The sequence below is a fragment of the Staurois parvus genome, unplaced genomic scaffold (genome assembly GCF_062004578.1).
Source record: "Staurois parvus isolate SC_StPar_1 unplaced genomic scaffold, SC_StPar_1.0 ptg002753l, whole genome shotgun sequence".
Classification (NCBI taxonomy): domain Eukaryota; kingdom Metazoa; phylum Chordata; class Amphibia; order Anura; family Ranidae; genus Staurois; species Staurois parvus.
Window position 1 is genome coordinate 608,077 of NW_028320549.1, and position 26,924 is coordinate 635,000.

Here is a 26,924-nt window from a genome sequence, read left to right on the forward strand (position 1 = left end):
ATTGATGGTGCTATACAAGTACCTAAAATAAATATATAAAACCAATGCAAACAAGATCACATCGCTGCAAGCAGAGACTATGCCAGATCCAAAGCAGGCAATGCTTTCTGTGAATGGCTGTGAGAGGTCACTCTGCATATGGAACCAGCTGATTTGATAGTGAGGAACTACAAGTCCCAGTATGCTCTATCAGGCTCAGCTCGGCCATCTCCTGCCTGTGTCTCCGCCTCTTACTTCCAGATGTCACACTACAACCCAATCAGTCATCAAATAGGGAAGCTCAAAACTGTACAGGCACTGTGATAGACAGCTTTGTGCGGGGCTGGTTTTCCAGACAGGCTACGCAGTGAGCAGCCCCGTGAGGGTCCTTGTCCTGCCATGCCGCGCTGAGGGTTTGAATGGTGGAAGCGGCATCGTCATGACAGAGATTGCGGAAAGACAGGTGAGAGCGGGGCCCGGGGCCACTCATATCTGCGGGATGGGTGGAACTGGTCACATTACAGCCCCTGTATTGTTAAGGCTGGGACTTGTAGTTCTATGACAGGTGAGAACTTCCACTGTCCCTGTGGCCGGGCGCTGCTCTGTGAGCTATTTGTCCGTTATTCATCCTAGACCCTGTCACCGGACCGTTCAACAGCACTCTTCCCCTAACATACCCGATAATGTGGTCGGCAACTTCCGCACACTTTGGAACTACAAGTCCTATAAGACATTGCAGGACTCTAATAGTAGCAGAGCTGACTCCCAGGGGCAGGGCATGATGGGATTTGTAGTCTGATCACAGCTGGAGTGTCTAACTTCTCTTCAGCATTGGTGCCCAACCCGTGGCCCTTTGACACATAGTGGGCTTCATTCACTAAAGCGGATCACATGCGGAATTCAGGTGTTTTCTCAAATACTGCATGTCATCCTAAAAATGGCAGTTCACTATTGCTTTATGCTGTATTTACTGCCAAAAGGAGCGTGTGGTCGCTGTGTCCTTAAAGCGGAATTCCACTCATACTGTCAATAAATAAAAGTCAGCAGCTACAAAAACAGCCACTTACCTGTCCCTCAGTCCCGCGTTGTGTCCCCCGCAGCCCGTTTCACCAGCTGTCCTGTATTCCAGGAGGCCGGCATCTTCAGTGTAGGCACCCGGCTGTGATAGCTTGCGGCTTCACAGCCGGGTACCCACTGCGCATGCACGAGTAGCACTGCGCTTCATGAATGGTCCTGTAGTCTTCTGGGACCTGTCACGTGTCCCAAAAGACTACAGAGAGGGAGGACACCTTCCGGATGCCTAGGCGATCGGATCGGAAGTGGGAGCGGGTACCTTTCAAATTTGGGTACCCACCCCACCCCCCAAAGGTGCCAATCCTTAATGGGGAGTGGGGGAGCAGTCCTTAAAGCGGAACTTCCCCTTTTGGGTGGAGCTCTGCTTTAACAACCATGGCTCTTCTGCAGAGTTTCCCTGCTGACAGGGCCTCCTGTGCTGTTAGCTCAGACAAGGGTCTGGTATGGATTTTGGGCAGGACCTCATACTTTTTTTTTTAACTGCCTCCTGCCCACCATATAGTCCAGTGACGGGCGCAAGGTGGTTCTCTCGTTCTGGGGGGACATCATATGACGTCCTCCCATTCTCACCGCGCATGCGTGGCTCCGGGAGCGATCGTCGGTGCGCTGTGTCCCTCAGACACAGCGGATCACCGATCCACGGAAAGAGCCAAAGAGGTTGGCTCGGTCATGTGATCAGCTGTGTCCAATCACAGCTGATTGCATGTAAACAGGGAAATGCTGGTTATCAGCATTTCTCTCCCCACGAGCTGTCACGCTGACAGCTCGTGAGGAGAGGAGAGCCGGTAATCAGCATTCCGCGGAGGGGACATGTACACGGATCAGAGCACTGATGATCAGTGTGCCCTGATGATCAGTGTAGCCCCAGCAGTGCCACCTGTCAGTGTCCATCAGTGCTCATCCATGCCACCTGCCAGTGTCCATCAGTGCCACATATCAGTGCCTACTAGTGCACATCAATGCCACATATCAGTGCCCATCTGAGCTGCCTTTCAGTGCCGCCCATCAGTGCTGCCTTTCAGTGCTCATCAGTGATGCCTGTCAATGCCCATCCGTGTCACCTACCAGTGCCTCCTCATCAGTGCCACCTATCAGAGTCCATCAGTGCAGCCTATCAGTGCCCATCACTGCAGCATCATTAGCGCACATCAGTGAAGGAGAAAAATCACTTATTTACAAAATTGTATAATAAAAATGAAGAAAAAACTTTTTTTTTCAAAATTTTCAGTGGTTTTTGGTTTGTTTAAGAAAACACCTGCCAGTGCCAATCAGTGCTCATCTGAGCTGCCTTTCAGTGTCACCCATCTATGCCAGTCAGTGCCGCCTATCAGTGCCATATATGAGTGCTGCCTTTCAGTGCCCATCAGTGAAGCCTGTCAATGCTCATCAGTGCCACCTACCAGTGCCACCTATCAGTGCCCATCACTGCAGCCTCATTAGTGCACATCAGTGAAGGAGAAAAATCACTTATTTACAAAATTTTATTACAAAATCTAAGAAAAGACATTTGTTTTTGTTTTTTCAAAATTTTTAGTGGTTTTTGGTTTGTTTAAGAAAAAATAAAAACCCAGAGGTGATTAAATACCACCAAAATAGCGCTCTATCACAAAAAAATTATAAACATTTCATATGGGTTCAGTGTTGCATGATCGCGCAATTGTCATTCAAAGTGTGACAGCGCTGAGAGCTGGAAATTGGCCTGGGCAGGAAGGGGGTATAGGTGCCCTGTAGGCTAGCGGTTAATTTTGTCATGTTTCTTTAATCACTTCCCCCACCACCTTTTAGTAGAAATACTGCTGCAGGGCTGTGTGAAATCACGTGCTTCTATACATGATTTGCATTTCCGGGTAGGGGGAATTGGCAGCTAGGAATGTCAATCACCAGGTCCCGGCCGGAGATTCCCTGCTGGCACTCAGCGATTGCTGAGTAACACCGACAGGGGAGAGACCTGTGTGTAAACAACGCAGATCTCTCTCCTGCCAGCAAGCACATGCTGGTGTGTATTTCTCTGTACAGTGGAGAAATACACAGCAGCATGTTTCCCTAGTAAAACACACACAGCGCATGATGTAAAACACAGCACAGAGTTAACCTTTTGATCGCCCCAGATGTTAACCCCTTCCTGCCCAGTGTCATTAGTACAGTGTCAGTGCTGTTTATTAGCACTGATCACTGTATTCGTGTCACTGGGATGTTAGTGACATTCAGTTCCCCCCCAGTGTCAGAATGCCTGCTGCAGTCCCGCTATAAGTCGCTGATCGCCAGCATTACTGGTATAAAAATTCCGGTATATATACCGCCATTTGTAGACGCTATAACGTTTACATCCAATGACACAGCAGATCACCAATAAATGCAGTTGCCGGTTATCTGCTGTACTTTCCTCACGCTGGCGACCCAGCGTGTGCTTTTACGTTTGTACGTGCATATATATGTGAGGGTGGGGGCCTCAATATTTTTTTTGGGGGGGGGATGGTATGTGCTTGGGTGTAACTTTCATTTTTTTTACAATAAAAGAAAAAAACATTTTTTTCTCATCACATAGGGGACAAAGTCCCCTATGTGATGATTTTTGGTGACAGGTTCTGTTTGAGACATCCAAGGTCTGTATGTCTCCCCTCTGGTCCACTGAATGCCATGTGGTGCACATTGCACCTTATTACATTCTTTCCCGTGGATTGCATTACAATCTCTCAATGGGGACCCGGAAGTGACATCAAAACGTCACTTCCAGGTCAGCACAAGAAGGGGAGGGGATCGGACTTGTCCGCTCTTCTCCCTCCCCTCTAGCCGACGGCAAGCCAGGTCCGCAGATAGGCTGGCACTGTGTGGAAGGAATTGCCCACAGCGCTGTCGCCGAATGCTTCCACCTGACAGGTTTGCCCGCAGCAGGGCTTAAGGTAGAAAAAAAACTACCTGCCCGGAACTACATGTCCCGGGCATCGGGCGATAGGAATCCAACATCCCTGAATACAGTGGCAGGGCATTAGATCAGTTCAGGAGGCAGGCAAAAGGCATGGTCCATTAACAGGCAGAGGTCAATTCACATGGAAGGCAGAAACGTAGTTGATAGTTCAAGTGGCAGGCAGAGGCATCGTCAATAAACAGTCCAAGGTCAGTTCAGGCGGCAAGCAGAGGCATTATTGATAAACCGTCCAGGTCATACAGAGAAATAGCAGATGGTAGACACTGGAAAAATATCTTGACTAATTGTATTGGAGAGTGCTTCTGGATATATCACACATCTCTACACCGAGTCCTGGCTGGGAAGGACATTGGGGACATTAGTATTGGGTGTCACTGCAAATTTGGTTACTGGAACATACACAACATTTTTGGGGGGCTTTGCAGCCTGTTGGGATAAGAGGGAGGCTATTGGAGAAATGCCTCTCATGGAGTCTGGTCACTGAATCGGAGTGAATTTGTTCAGGGGCATGGCAATGTGAATAGAGAAGGGCTGTAACAATATCCTCTTGATACTTCAGGTAGGTTAGGGATCTTTGTGTGCACTTAGAAAAGATGAACTACAAATTGTATGGGGCTAACTGAAACAAGTAGATGGCAACCTTTTTTATAACAATAGATTGATCTCCTGGTGGCTAAGTACGGCTGTAACATCTGGTCATTCATATCCACCCCACCCCCCATGAACTGGTTATAGTCGTGTATGCATCTTGGTTTCTGGATGGGACCTTGTCTTGTTTGAAGTTCCACCCAGGTGTCATCATGAATTGAGGAAAAGATATAGACCTCTTTCCACTTTAGGGCTAGGATCTCTTCATTCTGTAAACTGGCTGTTTCCCCTCATTTTTAATTTTGTTGTGACCAATTGTGGTTGGCCCATTCTGTCCCTCAGGCCTCAGTTGTCTTCAAATAGAGATGGCGGAATAATGGAAGACTTGTGTAGAAATTATCTACATACAAAAGGTAACCCTTCTTGAACAGCGGTTCTATAAGCTGGCAAAAATTTTGCCACTTGTCCCCATAAAGGTAGGGCATCCGGGGGGGTCTAACTGGCTGTCCTTTCCCTCAAATCTAGAAGTTGTAGGTATATCCCGTGGCCCTGTCACATGCCTTGCAGAATTTTACTCCATGTTTGGCCCGTTTACTGGGGATGTACTATATGATGCCAGCCTTCCAGTAAAGTGGACTAGAGATTCTTCCACACAAATATGTTTGTCGGGGCTAAACATTTCCTTGAAGGTACAGCAAAAAAAGTTGATTAGTGGCCGAATTTTGAATAGCTTATTATAATCAGGATGATTTCAAGGAGGGCACTGGGTATTATTATTGAAATGCAAAAACCTCATAATCTCATAGCGTGTTCTGGGCATACAAGATGAATAGACTGGCATATGATGTATAGGTTGGGTAGACCAGTAGGCATGCACTTCAGTCAGTCCCTTGTTTAGAGTAAGCCCAAGAAAAATGTTAAATTCCTCCACGGTGAGGGGTTTCCACATAAATGGGCGGGCATATGACAAATTGGGATTGCTGGCTATATATTGGCTGGCATACAGTTTACACTGCTCCACAATAATTTAGTAGATCATTAGTAAAAAATAAAGAAAAAAACATATTGGGGTATAATTTGTTGCTTGTATCTGAGCTGGGCTGTGCTGTAAAAGGGGAAATTGTAGGTTCTGCCGAATGAGCAGGCAGCTATGTGGGATATAAGAGCACATCTGGGAGACTAGTATGGGCCTTACCTTGTTGTGGAAGGGAAACCCTGCTACTAGTGCCTGGTCTATCATCTGGGAATGTGGCCCTGCTTGTTCTCTCCATGGCACCAGGATTTGTAGTGCTACAGATGGATACCTGCCTATCTTCTGGGAGTGCTGCGCTGCTTGTACTCACCACTGCGCTACTGGTGGATGCCTGCTCAGCCTCCGATCTCCTGAACCTCTTTGTTTGGACTCTCTCCTCCTCTGAATCCGCTGCTGACCCACTGCTTTCAACTGGCTCATACTCAGAATCTGAGTCTGACAGAGAGTTCCCCACTACTCTCGTCCGTCATACTCAGTATCTGGAACGCCTCCTCGCTGGTGTATAATTTTTTAGACATTTTGATGTTCACTGGTACAGATGTAGATTTGACACCGATACTCTGTGCCAGATATTGATCACTGGTACTAATGTGGATTTGAGACTGGTACTCTGTGACAGATATTGATCACTGGTACAGATGTGGATTTTACTTTGGTACTCTGTGACAGATAGTAATCATTGGTACTAATGTGGATTTGAGACTGGTACTCTGTGACAGAGAGTAATCACTGGTACTAATGTGGATTTTAGACTGGTACTCTGTGACAGATGTTGTTCACTTGTACTGATGTGGATTTTACACTAGTACTGTGTGACAGGTATTGAGCACTGGAAAACTGTGACAGATGAAGATTTGACACTGGTAGGCAGTGACAAATGTTGATCACTTGTACAGAAGTGGATGAACACTGGTACACCATGACCGATGTGGATCACTGGTAAAGATGTGGAATGTACACTGTGACAGATGTGGATCACTGGTACAGATGTGGAATTTACACTGGTACGCCGTGACAGATGTGGATCACTGGTACTGTGTGACAGATGTGGATTACCGGTGCACTGACACATGTGTGGGGGATACTATGGGGTGATGTTTGTGGTAACTCCACTGTTTTACACAGATCGACTCTGCTTCTCCTCACTAGCAGGCTCTGTGTGAGGAGAGGCAGAGCCGATCAACTGAATGGCAGCTGTGTTGACATTACATGATGGCTGTGATTGGACACAGTCCTCATGTGATCAGAAGGGCCAATCAGAGAGCCCTTCTGCTGAACGGCGCTACGCTGTGTTCAGGGGCACAGGCACACAGAGTGTGCAGCTGCACTCAGAATGGCGAAGATCCCACCTGGCCGTTTATGTGCGGTGGCAAGAAGGGAAGCGGTTAAGCATGTGAGGGCCGTGTTTTTCCATACAAGGATGCACAGGTGTTGCATGCATCCCTGTGCAGACTGTCCTGTTTATGTCATTTATAAGGTAGCTCCCAATTTTACAGCTGTGTGAGTGCATGGCCCCAAACGTACTCTGTCTGCGTTGGGACTGCACACTTGCATGCTGAAGTATGCTCATGTGAGCGAGGCCTTATGTATTTCTCTTTTTCTGCATGAAGCTGACTTTTTTTTTCTTTGCTATGCACCCTTTTTCTCTATAGACAGTATATTCTCTTTTCCTCCCCCTTTTTTTTTTTTTTTTTTTTTTTTTTTTTTTTACCACTTGACCTCTGGAAGATTTTACCCACTTCATGACTAGGACTTTTTTTTTATATTCAGTACTGTGCTACTTTAATTGGTATTTGCTTGGTCATGCAGCACTGTGTGAAAAAATATATATAAATTTCATATGTGTACAAATGGCTTTCTTTTGGTTGTAATTTGATCACCACTGTTTTTTGTTTTTTTGTTTTTTTAATGTGTATTGTATAAATGAAAAAAACCCAAACATTTTGAAAACTTTTTTTTTTCTCTCTCTCTCTTTTCTGTTATAAAACATCTCTAATAAAAAAAGAAATTTCTTCATACATTTAGACCAAAATGCATTCTGCTACATGTGTTTAGTAAAAATTAAAACAAAAAAACAAAAACAAACAAAAAGTGTATATTGGTTTGTGTAAAAGTTAGTCTACAAACTATGGTGTATATATACTTGATCAGTCCTGATGTACTGACAGCCTATCTCCTTTCGTGAGGCCCTAAAATGCCAGGACAGTGCAAAAAATTGTAAGTCTTTGTCACAATTTGTTGGAAAATTAAACATTTTATTTTCATACTGTCACCAATACAGTACAGTGTAATAATATGACTGGTGTGTCTGTGATCAGGAACACTGACTGGTGACAGTATGTATGTGTAAAAAGAGAAAAAAAATTAAAAAAAATTTTTAAACCCTTTTTTTGCTTTTACATCCTGTCATCACTGTGTCACTATGGCGAGCTACTCTACTACTTTGGGGTGGGGGAGAGGGGGGTTATACTGTGAGGATATTGAAGCAATAGTTTTGAGTTTCCCATTCGTGAACAGCTTGTTTATGGTTGTAATCTGTGATTGGCTCCAGCATATCGCGTAGTACGGGTAGCCAGGTACCATGTGATTGCTGTGGGCCAATCATGGATTATTATTATACAGGATTTATGTAGCGCCAACAGTTTGCTCAGCACTTTACAAAATAAAGGGAGACAATACAGCAACATTCTAGTTCCATACAAGAGGGTAAGGAGGGCCCTGCTCCTTGGACAACAGTTAGCAAGCCATTCATGACAGGTTGTTTACATTATCATGTGATCACCATGACCAATCATAGTGATCATTCGATACCTGGTTCCAGTAACAGTAGTCCATAGGAGGGGCTCACCTGTCCCGGACTGGGATAGCTCGTGTGTGTGTGTGTGTGTGTGTGTGTGTATATATATATATATATATATATATATATATATATATATATATATATATATATATATATATATATATATATATATATATATATATATGTGTGTACCTGCTGCAGTAAATGTACTGTGGTGGTGCAGCAAGTGTTTAGACACTTAAGCACCAGAAAATTTTACCCCCCTCATGACCAGGCCACTTTTTTTGCTATACCGCATTGCACTATTTTAACTGGTAATTGCACGGTCATTCCCAAACTAAATTTATATACTGTAAAAAAAATTTCCACATAAATAGAGCTTTCTTTTGGGGGTATTTGATCACCACTGGGTTTTTTATATTTTTGCGATATAAAAAGACCAAAAATGTTGATAAAAGCACAATATTTTTTACTTTCTGCTATCCAATAAACATATCCAATAAAATCAAATTTCTTTATAAATGTTGGCCAAAATGTATTCTCTACATACACGAACTACTACTGACGTCACCAGTGACAGTAATACAGTGATAAGTGATAATACTATACACTGGCTGGGGAAGGGTTAACCCCTAGGGCGATCAGGGGTTAAATGTGTGCCTAACTAGGTATAATGTGTGTAAAGTGCTACTTTTACTACGAGATCCCTGTGTACAGAGCTCTGTGTTGAATGTCAATGCAGAGCCCTGGGCTGTGTTCCTACACAGCCAATCAGCAGGTCCTGGCCCTGAATCATTGGCTGAGACTTGCTGACATACACCCGTTGTGTACAATCACAGCAAACGCTAGCGGGAAGGGGGGGGGTACCACACTCGAAACCCAGAGGTAGGCAGCAATGTACCCATACGCCTCTTTGCCGACAACGGCCGCCTGCCTGTAGTACTTTGCGGGCAGTCATTAAGAGGTTAACATGGGTGTCACTAAGAAACATGTGGCAGCATATGTGTTAACTAAGAAATTCAGTCCTCTTAATGCTTCACCCCCACTTTCATCATCCTCTTTGAACGTTCAGCACATGCAGAGATGTGCTAAAGGGTTCTGACCAGCCTTTAGGACCTGGTACAGCCCTGCTGCACACCTGTGCACGTTCCGAGTTTCACATGTAGAGGTCCGTCTTGGCACATGCACGCAGAAAAACCTGGATGTACTGGAGGTCTATTCTGTGTCCCGAAGGCTGGCCAGAGCCCTTCTGCACATGCGTGGAATTGAGAGCAAGTCATTCTCACATAGGCAAGAAAGGAGAGGTAAAAAGCACTTGAAAAGGCAAAAAAAAACAAAACTGCAATCTGTTCCCATTGGGGAGATTTCCTTTTACTTCCTGTCCTATTGCCACAACAGGAAGTAAGAGGACATCTCTCCAAAGTGAGGGAATCCCTGGTTGTCACCAGAACTAGATTCTCCATTGGAAGATTTCCCGCTATTCCTATTGTGGTGATCCAAAATTTGGGATTTTTTTTTTTTTCAGTCTTGATGATGAACAGTAAGCATAGAGAGGGTGAATCTTCCTAACGGAACACGGATGGCAAGAACAACATGACAGAGGTTCTAATCCCTCTTCGCTCTATCCACAATTGAAATAAAAGTTTATATATAATTGTGAGACCTTGTTTGTGTCTTCTCTTTGGCCTCTTTCATATGGTTGTCAGACTTCACTGTCCTCTTCTGTAGGTGATATGTGGTGGATCACTTTTCATATCGCAGCTGGTTTACAGGTGTTCAGAAGGTGATACTGTCATCCTCCATCCTCAGAGGGATGGTATTTTACATTGCAATAACACGCTGCAGCTGTCATAGCCACATTTGGCATGTAGTTGCTTCACAGTTCCAATGACTTCAGTTGGTGCTACCGGTCAAACTCGACATGGTGAGTTAAAATGTCAGCGACAGTATGAACTCACTCCTGTGGCCACCATTTTGAATTTGGAGGTGGGCAGGATAAACATGGATTAACCTTCTGTATTTGGATGTAAATACCCTCAAATTAAAGCTGACAGTCTGCAGTTAAAGCACATCTTGTTCGTTTCATTTCAAATCCATTGTGGTGGTGTATAGAGCCATAAATGTTAGAATTGTGTCGATGTCCCAATATTTATGGACCTGACTATATATGTGTGTGTGTGTGTGTGTGTGTGTGTATATATATATATATATATATATATATATATATATAAATAATCAGGGTGGATTTGATTTAAATCAAACTGATTTAAATCTTGATTTAAATCACTAGTCAGTAAGGCTTGATTTAAATCCTAGTTTTCTACATAAAGACTAATTCTTGCTGGTATAACTCTAATATGCAAGTAGATGAAGGTTTTTAGAATAAGAACTTTTCATATTAGTGTTTTTTTTATCCCCAGTTTAATAGGTTAATCATTCATATTTGGACAACTTTTCTGTTGTACTTAGGAAGGAGAAAAATAATCATTACCTTAATAATAACAATTTAAATAGATTTATTCAACTGAAACAATAACATTCCAGAATATGTTATTTGCTTAAACATCCATGTTTGTTAACTAATTTGGCTAAACAAAATATATATATTTTAAGAAACTTAGACTGTCAGCCCCTTCCTCCTCACACTTAGTTTCACTTTCTTCTTGTGCAGATCTATTCCACTCCAAACAGTCAGAAAAATATTGTTTCTATTCTATTCACTGAACTTCTTGAAACTTAGCACTGAAGGGGTTGATTCTGTATTCATAGGTTTGTAGAAGTTAGGATTAAGGTCTTTTTCTTAACTCTGTTCATGTTATAACATTTTTGCTGTGAAGAAGAGGCATGTGATCTCCGCTGAGTCAAATTCAGTTTTGAGAACTGCAAAAGTAAACCGAGCATCTGTGATAATATCTTGTAGGCAGAGAAACTGCCCAATAATCTTACAAAAACCTCTGGAAGAGCATGACATTGTGAATGGATTCATGGGATTTATTTACCAAAAAAATTAAACCTATACAGCCTTATTCTACATAATTAAAAAACGAATCTTTATTTCATGATGGAATAACCTTTGGATGGTAATATATTTTCCTCAAAAAGCATTTTATTTAAAAAAAAATCCGATTTTAAATAAAAAAAATCATTGATTTTGTATCCACCCTGATTGATTGATAGATAGATATTTCTGTGCTTGTGCCATTCTATTATGACCTACAGCTTAATATGAATCCCAATAGAAATAAAAGAAATGTGTTTTGCCAGCTCACTCATGTTTTCTTTAGAAATGGTACGTACTGTTCCCACTTCATAGTGAAGCCATGCTTTTATCACACATGGCAGAGCAGCAAGTGTACATTTATTACCTTTTTCCCCATTTGCACATACTCGCCTTCTCTACCCTGATACCTAAATTACTCTTTGCAGATGAAAAAAGGAAGCCCTGTACAAAGTCTGCATTGATCTAGGTTGGGTTACAGTGATACTAAAGGCTCATTATTTATTTTTTTAACGACAAACTTATTACCTGCTCAGTGCAATGCAAAGAGCAGCCCTGATACTCTTCTCAGGTCCCCTGTCAATGCTCATGGGTTTCTGAGCCAATGAGGAGGCAGAGAGTTGGAACAGCAGGCGCTCTTTTGCATATCACTGAATCAGGCTCAGATAAGTATTAGAGCATATCACTGAATCAGGCTCAGATAAGTATTAGAGGGGCTGGGGGGATAGCTGCCTAGGTGGTTTTTTTTGTTTTTTTTTTTTGTTTTTTTTTTAAACTTCATGCATTAATGCTTGAAGGTGAAAGACCTTCATCCTTTACAACCACTTTAATTTGTGCTCCTTGCCTCTAATTTTACACATGCTGCGGTGTTGGAAGCAGGAGTACCTGTCATGTAAATAATCCATTTGCTGCATTTCTGGTGTGTGTGTTTACTGTAGGTCAGAATGATCTTCTTCTTTTTTTTTTTTATGTTGTAGGTGTTAAAATGGAGAGTGGCAACCAGTTTTGCTTGGTCCGTCATATTACTACCTCTGAGCAGTGCAGCTTTCATGGTTCTCAGCAGGCTCAACATCTTTCACCCTATACAGTGGCTCACAGGTAAGTGTTTCGGGGGTAGAATGTTACTCACGACCTATCATGTAGGAAAATGCAGAGATCCTGGGGTGTGACACCCCCCCCCCCCCAAATCTGCCTGGTAAATGTAGCATCTTGTCACTTCCCATGGCCCCACTGCACTCTGCTAGAAGATAGGAAATGGCGCCTTTCCCCCCTCCACCTACTTGGGAAGGCAATGTATAACTGGGATTTCAGATCTAACAAAAAAAACACAGGAGTAGCCAGTGCATTTTGGGGTCTCAGTGGTCCTGTCATCAGGGCTTATGGTGATAGAAGTGCTTTCACAAAAATTGTTCCAGGGTTGGTGGCTTTAAGAAAATTGCTAATCGTCCATGTACATGCTTGCTCAGGTAGCCAGTCAGACAGCCTAGGTCTTTCCACTTGTCACAGCTATTATAAAGAATTTCGCCTCTCATACTTTATATGTAGAAGAAAATGCAGAATTGGGTACAGGCCCAGGGGCTGTTGAGGATGTTTGAGGCCTGCAAGGGATTTCAGTGATGGTGAGCTGGAGAACAAGAAGTGATGTGACTTTGCATGTCTCTTGAACAAGTCAAAGCACTGTAGATTGCGACTGTTCCGTTTCCAGGGCCAGTGCTTGATGTAAGACAAACCTGTCACTATGTATGTTGCTAGACAGTTGCACATGGCCCTCATGGTATGGTTTTGACAGCCTCCAAGATAGGTTGTTTCATTAGGTGAGAATGTATGTGACACGTTCCTTTTCGATAAAGTGATTGTGTCATAAATCGTTTATTGTTATTTCATTTGCTTTTCTACAGATTTAATAGGTGATGCTTCCAGCAGTTCCATATTCTTTTGTCTGCTTTTACTGTCGGTGCTACAGGGGGTCCAATGTGCCTTCAATGTGAAGTTTTACTCAGGTGAGCTTTAATAGATTTAAAAAGAACTGGGCAACTGCAGAAAATCTGGATTTAAAGCCAATGACCTTTTGAAATGAGACCAGTCTGGATGACACATTTTAATTACCTCTATGCCAGATGGGCAAATCCTAAATGCTATCCGATGACCAGGAAATTTCTATACAGTTAAAGGAGAAGTACAGCTAAAGCTCTTTTGGCTGTATTTCTCCTGTGGATCCCAAATTTAAAGTTGGGATCTTTCCGCAGCCTGAATCAGCTGAATGACGTCAGCCAACAGTGGGCTTCAGCTGAAAACGGGTCACAGGAGTGCAGAACAAACTACACTCCTGTGACCCGTTTTCAGCTGAAGCCCACTGTTGGCTGACGTCATTCAGCTGATTCAGGCTGCGGAAAGATCCCAACTTTAAATTTGGGATCCGCCCCAGAATCTAGAGCAGCTTTAGGTGCAGAGCAGATAGCGGTGACTGACAGTCACCGCTTTCTGCTCCGAGCAGCTGTGAGAACTCAGCGGCCATCTGATCACTGAGTTCTCCCACTTAGAGCCAGTGGGGGACAGATGCAGAATCGGACCAATGCTGCATCCACCTAGGTAAGTATAATTTCGTGAACAAAACAAACCCCATGCTTCTCTTTTAACCCTTTTTCAGTGGGAGTTTTCATAATTTACTTGCAACCCTTCAGAATGCAGCTATCATTTTATTTCTAAGGCAGGTAAAAATTGAGGAATAATGTCTGATTCCTTTTGGGCAACAGCCTCAAGCCTCTAAAGAGGTGTTCTGGCCAATTCACGGTTCTTCATTTTGAAGCGTAAAGTGAATCTAGGGCTGCACCAATACATTCCGTTCCTTGTAGAACAATCCCCCACGGCAAATGTACCAATCATCCTATCCCGTTGATTTCTGATAACAAACAAAAAACTTGCGACTTCATAACACTTGATAACCAAAGCAAGACACATGCTGGAACCTTTTATACACACTAAATACCTGGCTCAAGATGTAGTAAAATCTTTCTTTGACTATTGACATGTATTGATATTTATAATTCCTTTTTTTTTTTTTTTTATATCTGGACAACGCTGTTTACCTGCAAACCGTGTAATTTTGTATTTTACGCTTCATGGAATATTTAAACAATATATTGTGGAAGCCGTTTCCTATAGTGGCACACATGCGGACTCGTTCCCGAGCATCTCTTTCTATGCCTATTGACAGACAACGGGGCTTAGCTCTGTCCGAATGGGGTTGGGAGAATCCCTTTGCAACAGAAGGTTTTTGTACCTTAATGCATAGAATGCATTAAGGTAAAAAAAAAAACATAACCTTAAGGGCCCTTTCACACGGGCATTCCGTTTTTGTTTTTTTTGTTCATCAGTTCAGTCACGTTTTTAAAAAAAAAAAAAATGGATCAGATTACATCAGTTTTTTTCATCCGTTTACATCCAGGTCTTTTTGTCCCGTTTTTTTTACGGAAGAAAAATAAGGTTTTCTTCTGTTTAAAAAAATTGTATGTGGACATTAACAGATGTAAACAGATGATCATCTAGTCCATAGAAATACATAGGTGTCCGGTTTTCATCCGTAAACACAGATAAAAAACTGACATACGGAACGCCGTGTGAAAGAGTCCTAAGGCTTTAGCACCTCTGTAATATTTTTAACTGATGTGTCAGTATAGGAACACTTCATCGGCTGGTTGTTGCAGCCTTTTTTTTTTTTTTTTTTTGTTCTTTTTGAATTATCCTTTTAAGATGGGTCATATCAAAGCCCTTTTAGTAGTATATATCAAAGGCTGGTGCTTGACATTTGCTGCACAATATACACAGTTTACAAATACATACAAATTGCGCCTGTCTTCATTTACAGTGGTGCCTACCATTCCTGGCTCCCGCCTCTCCTTGATTGGCCAGATCCTGCTGCCGCAACATTTGCTTCACTCATTTGTTCATTCTCTTATGGGAGTGTTGGTGTTTTGGTGCTGCACTGTCCTCAGCCGAGGGCCATACCAAAGTCTGGCTGTTCCATGCAATACTGATCCCAGGTGAGTTAGTCTGGAACAAATCCCTGTAATCATGCACATAGTGAGACGTGCCTGGATTTGGTTGCTACTTCTGTGTTTTTGCTGATCTGTCGTGTACCTGTGCTTTTCTTTTTAGTGATAAAGATGATGTACAGAAGATGTGTCTGAATGAGCGTTACCTCTTCCTTCTGCTTACTGGAGCTTTTCTGGGTTACAGTTACAGCCTGCTGTATTTCATACACAACATGAACTACCTGTCGTTCCCTGTCATGCAGGTGAGATGAAGCAGAATACGTATGGGCAGTCAAAGGGGCCTATGCAGCTCACCAGTGGAGACACCCTGCTGCATCTGCCAATTCAGGGAGTTTATGTACAGTAGATGGAGGCAACAATCTGGACTAATGAAGTTACTTGGTTGTCTTTTCCTATTATTGGTATTGGAGGGGCTTTAGAAATGTTTGTATCATAATTTTAGTCCTACTTTTTTGTTTCCCCATTTGCATGTTCTAGATTTTCTTTTTGTAGTATTTGTCACATTAATAATTGTTTTATGTATATAATTTGTATGTTTTTCTCTCCTTTTTTGAAGCAATTTAAATATGTTCAGTTCAGGCGGTTCCTGCCTGTACTTCTGCACCACAGCTGTGTCCAGTCCCTGTACTTGATCCGGAATTGTACTGCTCTCTATTTTTTCCTGGGTATGTTTTATTGTCTCTTAACCTGGTTTGGTGTGGCTGCCCAGCCAAAAAATATATGTTTGTGTTAGAGTTGTATATGTGTTTTGGACTGTGAAGTTAAAACTGAACTCCAGGTAAACCATTAAATGCACTGACTAGGTACATATTTACATACATATATTGTAGCTGTCTTACCTGCAAATAATTAGTATTTTTATCTGTCCAGTACTGAGATTTTATGCAACTTTTATCACACTACCAAGCTCTGTCTGGCAAGGCTGAAGACCTGATTTTTTTTTTTTTAACACTTAAAGGTCTTGGTCCCTCAGCCTGTGACTGAACATTGAAGGGAGAAGCTGCAGACTGATGAGCTTATATCTGTCTCTTTGCTCTCTCCCCTTATCAGCATGATCCTTGTGCTTCAGCACAACCTATTGGCACCCTGTGCTTTTTTGCTATCTCTATTAGTCTAAGCTCTGCTATACAGGGACTGCAGGAGCCTGATACCAAGTCAAATTCAGGCACACTGTTTGCATTCAACTATAAATTTAAAGGATAAGTTCACCTTTTGCACAAAAATAATAAATGCACATTTTTTTTTGCAGGTAAAAAAATGTGCATTTATTATTTTTGGCTGCAGGAGCCTGTAAAGCATTGCACCAGCAATCAGAAGATTGCTGGTGCCATGCAGGTCTACTGCACACCTGCCAGTATATCTGCTTGCCTGTAGCAAGCAGATATGCTGACAGGAATACTCGATGAACTACCATGGCACTCCACAGAACACTATGAATAAATGACACGGCCTTGTGGTTGCACTGTTTTTTTTTTTTTTTTTTTTTAAATACTGACAGCTAGTACGGGGAACGTCTCTCTGAACTTCTGTCACGGGGGAAGGGCAGTTGATATTAATCAACAAATACTTGCAATTTATGTCTTCCTAGAGTTCACCGTTAAGAGTGTGAATCTGATGCCCCTGGGTCCGTTTTTATTCTCTTTAAAAAATAAATAATGCTGTTTAATAATATACAATATATATTTCACATGTACAGTATGCTTTACAAATGATTTAGCTTTCGCTAAGACTGCTACAATCCTGCATTCCAGCTTACAGTTGCTCACTCCTCCAGGAAACTGTTCCTACCACATGGCTCACATTTTAGTTTATTTTTTCTTCAGTCAGCTGGCTGAATGGAAAAAACTGAACCGATTTCCCCATCCACACATTTGAGTTGCTGTGTTTTTGTATTCGGACAGCGGGACTCCTACGCTGTCACAGTACACTAATCGGTGCTGCAGGCAATTAGCTACATGTGCTGCTTAAGCAAAAATATACCAAGAAGCTATTCATTAACCACTTGCCCTCCTGAGGATTTACTCCCCCTTAATGACCAGGCCTCTTTTTGCTACTCGGTACTGCAATAATTCAATTGATAATTGCGCGGTCATGCAATGCTGCACCCAAACGAAATTTACGTCCTTTTTTTCACACAAATAGAGCTTTCTTTCAGTGGTATTTGATCACCTGTGCGCTTTTTATTTTTCACGCTATAAACAAAAAAAGACCAAAAATTTTGAAGAAAAACGATATTCTTAACTTTAAGCTATAAAAAAATATATAGTAAAATCAAAGTTAGTTATAAATCCCAATAAGTGTATATTGATTGCTTTGTGTGAAAGTTATAGCGTCTACAAACTATGGTATAGATACTGCACTACTGTGCAGTATCTATACCATACTGTGCTAGTTTAACAAACAATTGCGCGGTCATGCAATACGGTACATAAATGAAATTTACGTCCTCTTTTTTCACACAAATGGCTTTCTTTCGGTGGTATTTGATCGCCTGTTTTTTATTTTTGCGCTATAAAAAAAAAAGATTGACAATTTTGAGAAAAAACAATATTTTGGACTTTTTGCTATAAAACATGTCCAGTAAAAAAAATTTAAAAATCAAATTTCAGCCAAAATGCATTCTGTGACATGTCTTTGCTAAAAAGCACCGTATTTCTGCAGTGGCTGGGACATTTTGGCTGGATTGAAATATGTCCTTTTATTTCTGTTAAGTTGTAGATTTCCCCTTCCCCCATTGTACAGATGAAGCCATCTATCATGACATAGCTAACCTGAACTTTTCAGTGTATTTATCACAAGCGTGGTAGCATTGTAAAAAAGGGATTGTCCTATGTTTGAAAAACTTGTGGTGAAGTAATGTAGCTGCCTACTTTTAAATTCAAATTTTGATATCCTGTTTTACATAGGCACTGGAAATCTCTATATATAAAATGTCGTGGACTGTTGGTTACTGCTCATAATACATGTATACATCCTCATTTAGATTTCATTTAAAGTGGAACTTCACTGCATCTAAACATCACAAACCAAAACTGTTGTTTAATTCATTTTTTAAATTTAAAGCAAACTCACCCATACATTCATTTCTCCATGTTTTATTTTGCTGAGAAATCACTTTGAACACCCCCCCCCCCCTCCACTAGCATTTGTAGTTGTGGCCATCTTGAGTAAGGGCAGATTATGTATGTAGCATTCACTTCCTGGAATCTATCTGCCTTTAGCTCAGGCATGAGGGTGTGCTTGGTTAAGAAAACCCCTCCTCCCCTCCCAAAGACTCCTGGGATGTATGACATCATTTGCCTAGGCATAGAAACAAAGTAACTAAAGAAATGTGAAAAAAAGTTTAAAATAAGTAAATATAATTTCTTATCTTTTTAGTAATGATAGCAGCATAAGGATTAAAAATAGTCAGTGTTGGCTGAGATTGTGAAGTTCCATTTTAACATATCTTTGGTTATTTTTAGGTTATATTCCACGAACCTGGTTTCAAGGCATCCTGAACTTACATCTGGATCAGTGAGTGATTCTGGGCTCGGTCTGAAAACTTCTTCATTATTTTATCTTTATGCCATTTTATATATTTTTTTTTTTTATGTACACAGACAGTTACCACCACTTGATTCTCTGTTTGGCCTCCTGGATCTGTCATTATTTTACCAAATTTGGTTATGTGGTACTTTCCTGCTCGTCACCTGGCACATAGTCTGGTTACTATTCCAGATCCACACAACAGAAGTAGGTACCAGGACTGTCATCCTGTTTTCATTGGATAGATAGCAGAGATACAGTATGCCCTTATGACTCATTGTTACTGAGCCTAGTTTGGGCCTGAGGGTGTTTTAGCGACGATACTATGTGACTTTGGAAGTATATACCATACGTTGACTTGCATTGTTGTCAAATGATATTACTTCTGATGCTGTAACCCACCCAATGTATGTATCTTTACTTAAAGAATGTTTGCAAAAATAAATATATAAATGACAGCTTTCTATACAATGTAATTTGTCGGTCCAGGCCCGAATGTTTCCTGTACAATCATCCTTTGTGGAAGATGCGGAAATGTGCCTTCCCAATGCCTTAGGCTGCAACTCTCCACTCTTGAAGGTAAATGATTTTGTCTATCAGTGTCAAAGCAGCTACTTTTTAGTGCAGTATTAGTGAAAGGTGCATATTTATGCAGCAGTGTAAAGAAGTATACAAGTTAGTGGTGCAATGAAATGAAAATTCTGAACCGAAACTGAAAATTCAGGATGCACTTGGCCAAAGAACAAAATGGACAGGTTTTTTTTTTTTTTTTTTTTTTTTTTTATATTTTTAAAGTATGAGTTTAATTAGTCTCTTGTTTTTCTTGCGGTGATTACTTTTGATGCTGCTAGATCAAGTCAAGCATTTTGCTTATTCGCATCTTGGCTACAGAATTGTAATCATTGCATGATACTGTAGACCTCTGGGGTAAAAGTGTGTGTGTGTGTGTTACCTTTTAAAGCATTGGAAAGCAGTATAACCTAATTTTGATATTGGGATAAAGTATGTGAGGTTTCTGTTTTAGACTTGCAATGAATGCCTCCTTCTGTGCTGTTTCATTCCAGTACTTGGCCTTTCAGGATCTTGTGCTGCTTTCTCAGTATTCCAAAATTCGGAGACAGGATGTGTTCAGCCTCAGCCAACCAGGTAACTGTTGGTAAAGAAAACCGAGCTCATCCAACGGAAAGGAGGACTGAAATATAAGCATATATGTTATTTCTATGGCAGGAGGTCATCCACACAACTGGACCGCTATCACTAAGGAGTGCCTGAGTGTTTTAAGCAATCTTGCAGCTAGACTGGTGGCTCATCAAGAAGCTGCTGCAAGTAATGGGCATGTGAGGTTCCCATCTTCCTCAGCAGAGTTGAGGAAGTCATCCAGCAGCTCAGGTATGTCGTCTGTGTATGTGCAATGTAGTATATCATGTTTTGCTGTGCAGTAATACTAGTTGGGTGATCTAGTTTGAATACTGGGACTGGATATAATAAACTTCACATAGATCATGGAAAAATATATCTATACAATTTTGTGAAGATTTTAATCTTCTGTATCAAAATCCTGCAAAGTACTGGTGATTGCCCTGGGGTAGTCCCTGCTGTACCCACCCTTATTGTTCTGGTGTTCCACTGGTGGGATTGGAGGGGTAATTTCTCCTAGGGTAATCAGCACACTGGTAATTAGTGGCATAGTGCTGTTTTGGTTGACTTGGACCACTGTTCCCAGCAAGGGTCCTTTTTACAGTTTTCAGCAGGCCATGTCTACTCAACGGCAGAGAGATGGGAATTTAGGGGGTTAGGGGCCTTCTTCATGTAAGTGTGGAACTGTATGAAGCCCACTAGCGGTCAGTGTTTTCCATGTTGATCTGACTCCATTCACCCATCCTGCATTTCCTTGACTTCTGTCAGTATGTTCTTCCAGTTGTGTCAAGGGAGATCCCCGAAAAACTGTGTGGTTTGAACTGCCTTGGTCGCAAGTGGAATAATACTTCATCCCTCTTGAAAGAAGAGGACAAGGTAGAGGGCTAAGAGCTTTCTCCGGTAGAAGTGGATGCAGAGGATCCTCTTTTGAGGAATCTACCTCTGGAGAACCTCAGGGCTTGGGTATTTTTCAGAACCAAAAGGTCTTTCTGAATTTTCTCATGAAAGTGGTCCAAACTAATTTAAAACTATTGCTTCCCGAGTCCTCTTCTCCTAATGTTACAGGTTTTGTATTGTCATCGTCCTTAGTCCTTCCTCCTGCAATCACTTATGTGTTTTGTACATGCTCACCCTGACTCACTTAGCAATACCCCATAGAAAGTGAGTTCTCTAAGAAATGGAGTATGCCTGTGGTGGATCTGGCAGTTTTATCATAATAGGACCCTTATGTGTCCATTGGATGAGGTCCCATTTTATTTAAAGCCACTCCAGACAAATGCCTTATTTAAAGTCTCATTTGCTCTGCTGGGGGCTGCTTTACAACCAGTAATTTCGGCTGTCAGGGCATGTCACATGAGAGAGAGAGAGATCCTGCTAATAGAGATACTGAATTGAGCAGGAACCTGGAAGATTTCCCACGTGCTCTCAGCTTTTCTAATGAACGGCTCTATTCAATAACTCCTTGTTTTTCAGGAGTATTATCTGTACATATGCATAGGATCTTATGGCTGAAGTGTTGGTCAGCAAAGTTACCCTTCATGTGGAACATTTACCGTTTCAGGGAGAAACCTTTTGTTTGGTCCTGCTTTGCATAATTACATCAGAAAGTGATGGTTGGAAAGGGTACCCTGTCACCACTCAAATAGAAGTTAAAGCCTACAGTTCAGGAAGCTACTGTTCCATTAATTTCCAGGAAGCATTCTTGTTGCTAATCTCAGGCTCCAACCCCAAACGCCAGTCCCAGTTTTTTGTGCTGTATACTTTCCAATGTTTCTCTGAATCCACAAAAAAAAATAGCAATTTTGCAAGCCTCAATCATCTTGTAGTGATCGTTCCAGTTCCAAAGGGCGGAGAATTTGGTGGTTTCTACTTGAACCTCTTCATGGTCTTGGTCTCAAGAGACTTGTAAATTTTTCTATGAGTGCAGAGGTTCTGGATGGAAACAGCGCAGCCTGTGGTGGCCTCTTTCCAGCAGAAAGCTTTCCTGGCATCAGTGGATGTCAAAGACACATTTTGGTCTTTCCACCTCACCAAAGGCTTCTGCAGTTTGCGGTGGAGGACTGCCACTTTCAGTTTGTGGCCCTGTCAACAGCTCCCAGAGGGTTCACCAAGGTTCTGGCTCCAGCTCTGGGACTCCTGCGTAGCTAGAGTATCCCTGGTATAGGGTAGCTGGATAACTTCTGAGGTAGCGATCTGCTTCTCTACTGGAGACCACTGTCTCACATGGTGCACACTCTGAAGCATTTTGGATGGGTTCTGAATTTACAAGTCAGTGTTTATCCCAGTTGCGTCCCTTCTTACCTCTAGGTGGTTTCTATGTTTCATCTCAATCATTACTTTGTGTCACATTCCTTCTGTCTGAAGACTCGGTTGCCCAGCGGACAAGACTCTTCACAACTTGGGTGTGGTTGTAAAGTCAAACACTAACTTGAGTCCTCTATCATTCCAGTGCTGTGCCTACAGCTCTTCTCTCCCTTCTTCCTAGTCTCACAGGAAACTAAGGAAGAAGTGGATGCCATTGGCTCCTGCTGCTGTCAGTCAAATCTTGGGAGTAGGGGGGAGGTCCGATCCTCACTGTCTTCGTCTATGGACCAGCACAGCCACACATGGGCCTTTTTAGCCCATGGCTTGGTATGGGGCACACACAGGAGAGGAGGAGTAGACAGCGCCAGCGGGGGACTCCAGAAGACGAGGTGAGTGGCTGCTCTGTGCAATACCATTGCACAAAGCAGGTAAATAATAAACATTCACTTTTTATTATTTTACATTGCTTTGAAAAAATATTCATACCCCTTGAAGTTTTCCACATTTTGTCATGTTACAACCAAAATCGTAAATGTATTTTATTGGGATTTTATGTGATAGACCAACACAAAGTAGTACATAATTGTGAAGTGGAAAGAGAATGATAAAATGGTTTTCAACGTTTTTTACAAATATCTGAAAAGTGTGGCGTGCATTTGTATTCAGCCCCCTTTACTCTGATACCCTAACTAAAATCTAGTGGAACCAATTGCCTTCAGAAGTCACTTTAATTAGTAAAGTCCACCTGTGTGTAATTTAATCTCAATATAAATACGGTTGTTCTGTGAAGCCGTCAGTGGTTTGTTAGAGAAAATAAGTGAACAAACAGCAACATGAAGGCCAAGGAACACACCAGACAGGTCAGGGATAAAGTTGTGGAGAAGTTTAAAGCGGGGTTAGGTTATAAAAAAAAAAAAAAAAAAAAAAGTCCCAAGCTTTGAACATCTCATGGAGCACTGTTCAATCCATCATTCAAAAATGGAAAGAGTATGACACAACTGCAAACCTACCAAGACATGTCTATCCACCTAAACTGACAGGCCAGGCAAGGAAAGCATTAATCAGAGAAGCAGTCAGGAGGCCCATGGTAACTCTGGAGGACCTGCAGGATGCACAGCTCAGGTGGGAGAATGTGTCCACAGGACAACTGTTAATCGTACACGCCACAAATCCGGCCTTTATGGAAGAGTGGCAAGAAGAAAGCCATTGTTGAAAGAAAGCCATAAGAAGTCCCATTTGTAGTTTACAAGAAGCCATGTGGGGGACACAGCAAACGTGGAAGAAGGTGCTCTGTTCATCAAAATGCTATGCGTGGCGGAAAACTAACACTGCACATCACCCTGAATACACCATCCTGTGAAACATAGTGTTGACGACATCATGTTGTGGGGATGCATTTCTTCAGCAGGGTCAGGGAATATGGTCAGAGTTGATGGAAAGATGGATGGAGCCAAATACAGGGCAATCTTAGAAGAAAACCTGTTAGTCTGAAAAAACCTTGAGACTGTGGCGGAGGTTCACCTTCCAGCAAGACAACGACCCGAAACATACAGCCAGAGCTACAATGGAATGGTTTAGATCAAAGTATATTCATGTATTAGAGTGGTCCAGTCAAAGTCCAGACCTAAATCCAATTAAGAATCTTTGGCAAGACTTGAAAATTGCTGTTCACAGATGCTCTCCAATCAATCTGACAGAGCTTGAGCTATTTTGCAAAGAATGGGCAAAAATGTCACTCTCTAGATGTGCAAAGCTGGTAGAGACATCCCCAAAAAGACTTGCAGCTGTAATTGTACCAAATGTGGTTCTACAAAGTATTGACTCCGGGGGGCTAAATACAAATGCACACCTCACTCTTTACATATTTATTTGTAAAAAAATTTTGAAAACCATTTATCATTTTCCTTCCACTTTACATTATGTGCCACTTTGTGTTGGTCTATCACAAAAAATCCCAATAAAATACATTTTACGGTTTTTGGTTGTAACGTGACAAATGTGGAAAATTTCAAGGGGCAGGGATACTTTTTCAAGGCACTGTATATTGATAAGATTGATGGTTCAACTGCTTAAGAAAATTTAATGTGTAGCAAAATGACCCAAATCTTTTATAGTTTTAATTGCCTTCATCATCTTTTGACTGTCATTCTGCAGGCACTTCATTAAATGAATCTATTGACCAGGCTGGGAAAATTGCTCCTGTCGCTCAAACACCGATCTCTTCTGTACTGAAGACCAAAGCTTCACTCAAAAGACCTTGGGACTCTGGTAGTCCCTTTGCCTCCCCAGTGGTAGGTCATATTTCCACTGCCCAGGACCAGAATTCTCCATGGCATGGTTCCGTGCAGAGCCCCCACATTATTAGGAGAGGTGCAAAGCTTTGGACGTGTGGTGCAGGTGAATGTCAATCGTTTGTTAATTGTGTATATTTTGTTTTCTACCTGAAGCATTTACAAAGAAATCTAAAGCTTTGATTTTCAATGATATGTAAATGTTCCATCCCGTCACATGGAGGAAGGGGAAGTGGGAAATGTGTGTTCTTCCATTTTTGGAAGTATCTGGTATTTCTCTGTGTCCAGTAACAAAACAGTGCTCAATGGGGATGTAGAAAAGCTATTGGAAGCTGAGGCAGAAGGAACTAAAAGTGGAACGCAGGGGGAAAAAAAAAAAATTTTTAGAAGTTAAATTGGGCCAGTTTTAGTTTCCCGAGTGATTGGTATCTAATGTCGAGGGCTGCTGGGGATTCTAAATCGCAGTTGTGTTATGTACCAGATAACCGGATGAATTTTGATTTTCTGGTCACTGCTGCTTCAACTTGCTTGCTTAGTAACCTTGTCCACATATAAAAGGTCTTGTATGCATTTTAAGAGCATTCTGTGATTGGACAAGGTTTAGGGAAGATACAGATGAGTCATCATTTACACTCGTCCTCTTTCAGAACCTCCAGTTCTTTGATTCCACCATGGCTCTGTTGAATTTAGTTGGGTCCTCTATCCTCTTGGCTGCTGCGATGTGCATCATCGCCCTGAAGCTAGAGGATCAGTCTGTTGGGTCTACTAGTAGCCTTGACCCCTAAAGCAGTAAAGTGTTTTCTGTTGCATTTACTTTTCCAAAGTGCCCTAATAGGTTGGTCCTTTGCTCTTTCTCCATTTAATGCTGATTTTGTTGAAAAATGGACAATTCTCTCCATGGATCAGGCTGTATTTCACATTAACAAGGCAGCTACTATTATCTGTGCACATCAAAATTATTTCTTGTTTGTGACATGCAATTACATAGTACCAATGTGGTACACTGCAGTGAACTGAAGAGTTCAATTTGGTGCACAAATATGGGGCTAACAGTGGCAAAGGAAAAAATGTCCCTAGGTTGTTGATGTCGCTGAAATGGATTGAAAAAATGTCCATGTGTCAGTGGTGTCACTGAAAGGAAAAATGTTCCTCAGTCAGTGGTGTCACTGAAAAGAAAAATGACCCTGTTTGGTGAAAAAAAAAATACCAACCCCCCCAGTACAGAGCTCTTCTACCCATCCCCAGCTACTTACCAGTCTTCGGTCCGGAATCCATAGCTACCAGGAGGCTGTGCTGTCAGTACTGTGTCTGAGGGAAAGCATCTTGTCACTTTCAAACACAGAAGCCTGCACAGAAAGTTGTCTTCTGTTTTGTTGAGCAAGTGACAACCGTATGCTGTGCTCCAGAGGAAAGAATAAGCTCTGCTGACAGGAGTGACACTGCAGTAGAAGAGAGCTGCTGGAGCTCTGTGTCCTTGCCTCTTCATAGAGATGCTGCACCCAGGTCGCGTGCCTCTTTGCTCCCCTCTCCTGGCTCTGCTGGTGAAAACCAGGGATTCCCTCACTTTTGGAGGGCTTTCCTCTCACTTCCTTTTTGGCTAAGGGACTGGAAGCGAAGGAAATCTGTCACCAGTGGACACAGATGGCAAGAAAAAACTGACGGGTTACAACTCTCTCTTGTTCTATCCAAAATGAAGGGGGGGGGGGGGCGATTTTTGCCTTTAATTCTACTTTAAAGTAGAACTATAGGCAAAACTTTTTTTTATTATTTGTATAAACTTTGGATAGAGCAAGAGAGGGTTATAACTGCTGTCAGATTTTTTTTTTTTTTTTTTTTTTTCACCTTCTGTGTCCCATTTCAGAGATTTCCTTTCACTTCCTGTCCCATAGACAAACAGGAAGTGAGAGGAAATCTTGGCAAATTAAGGGAATCCCTTGGGGACACCCAAGTCACCAGTACTAGTGTCCCTATTGGAAGATTTCCCCTCTTACTTTTTTTTTTGGGGGACAACCCAAAATTTGTGATTTTCCTTATTCTTCACTTTAAATAATAATGGTAAACAGGACAAGTAGAGAGGGGGGGAATCTCTTTAACAAGGGCACAGACAGTAATAAAAATTGATGGGTTCAAACCCCTTTCCGCTCTATCAAAAAAAAAAAAAAGCCTTTTGGTCACTTGCCGACCGACCGCCCACAGTAATTTTACCATAGTTTG

General features: G+C 41.9%; 1 protein-coding gene across 1 annotated transcript in view; it reads left to right on the plus strand.

Moving 5' to 3' along the window:
• Positions 1-288: 288 nt before the first annotated feature.
• NDC1 (NDC1 transmembrane nucleoporin) overlaps positions 289-26,924 on the plus strand; it is a 41,609-nt gene continuing 14,973 nt past the window's right edge. Inside the window, exons 1-12 of the mRNA XM_089666529.1 lie at positions 289-442; positions 12,376-12,496; positions 13,297-13,398; positions 15,264-15,438; positions 15,554-15,692; positions 16,007-16,115; positions 18,915-18,966; positions 19,053-19,185; positions 19,468-19,557; positions 20,043-20,124; positions 20,206-20,367; positions 24,574-24,816. Of these exons, the coding sequence (XP_089522655.1) occupies positions 419-442; positions 12,376-12,496; positions 13,297-13,398; positions 15,264-15,438; positions 15,554-15,692; positions 16,007-16,115; positions 18,915-18,966; positions 19,053-19,185; positions 19,468-19,557; positions 20,043-20,124; positions 20,206-20,367; positions 24,574-24,816 (1,432 nt within the window). The 5' untranslated portion in view covers positions 289-418. The remainder of the gene's footprint in view (positions 443-12,375; positions 12,497-13,296; positions 13,399-15,263; positions 15,439-15,553; positions 15,693-16,006; positions 16,116-18,914; positions 18,967-19,052; positions 19,186-19,467; positions 19,558-20,042; positions 20,125-20,205; positions 20,368-24,573; positions 24,817-26,924) is intronic.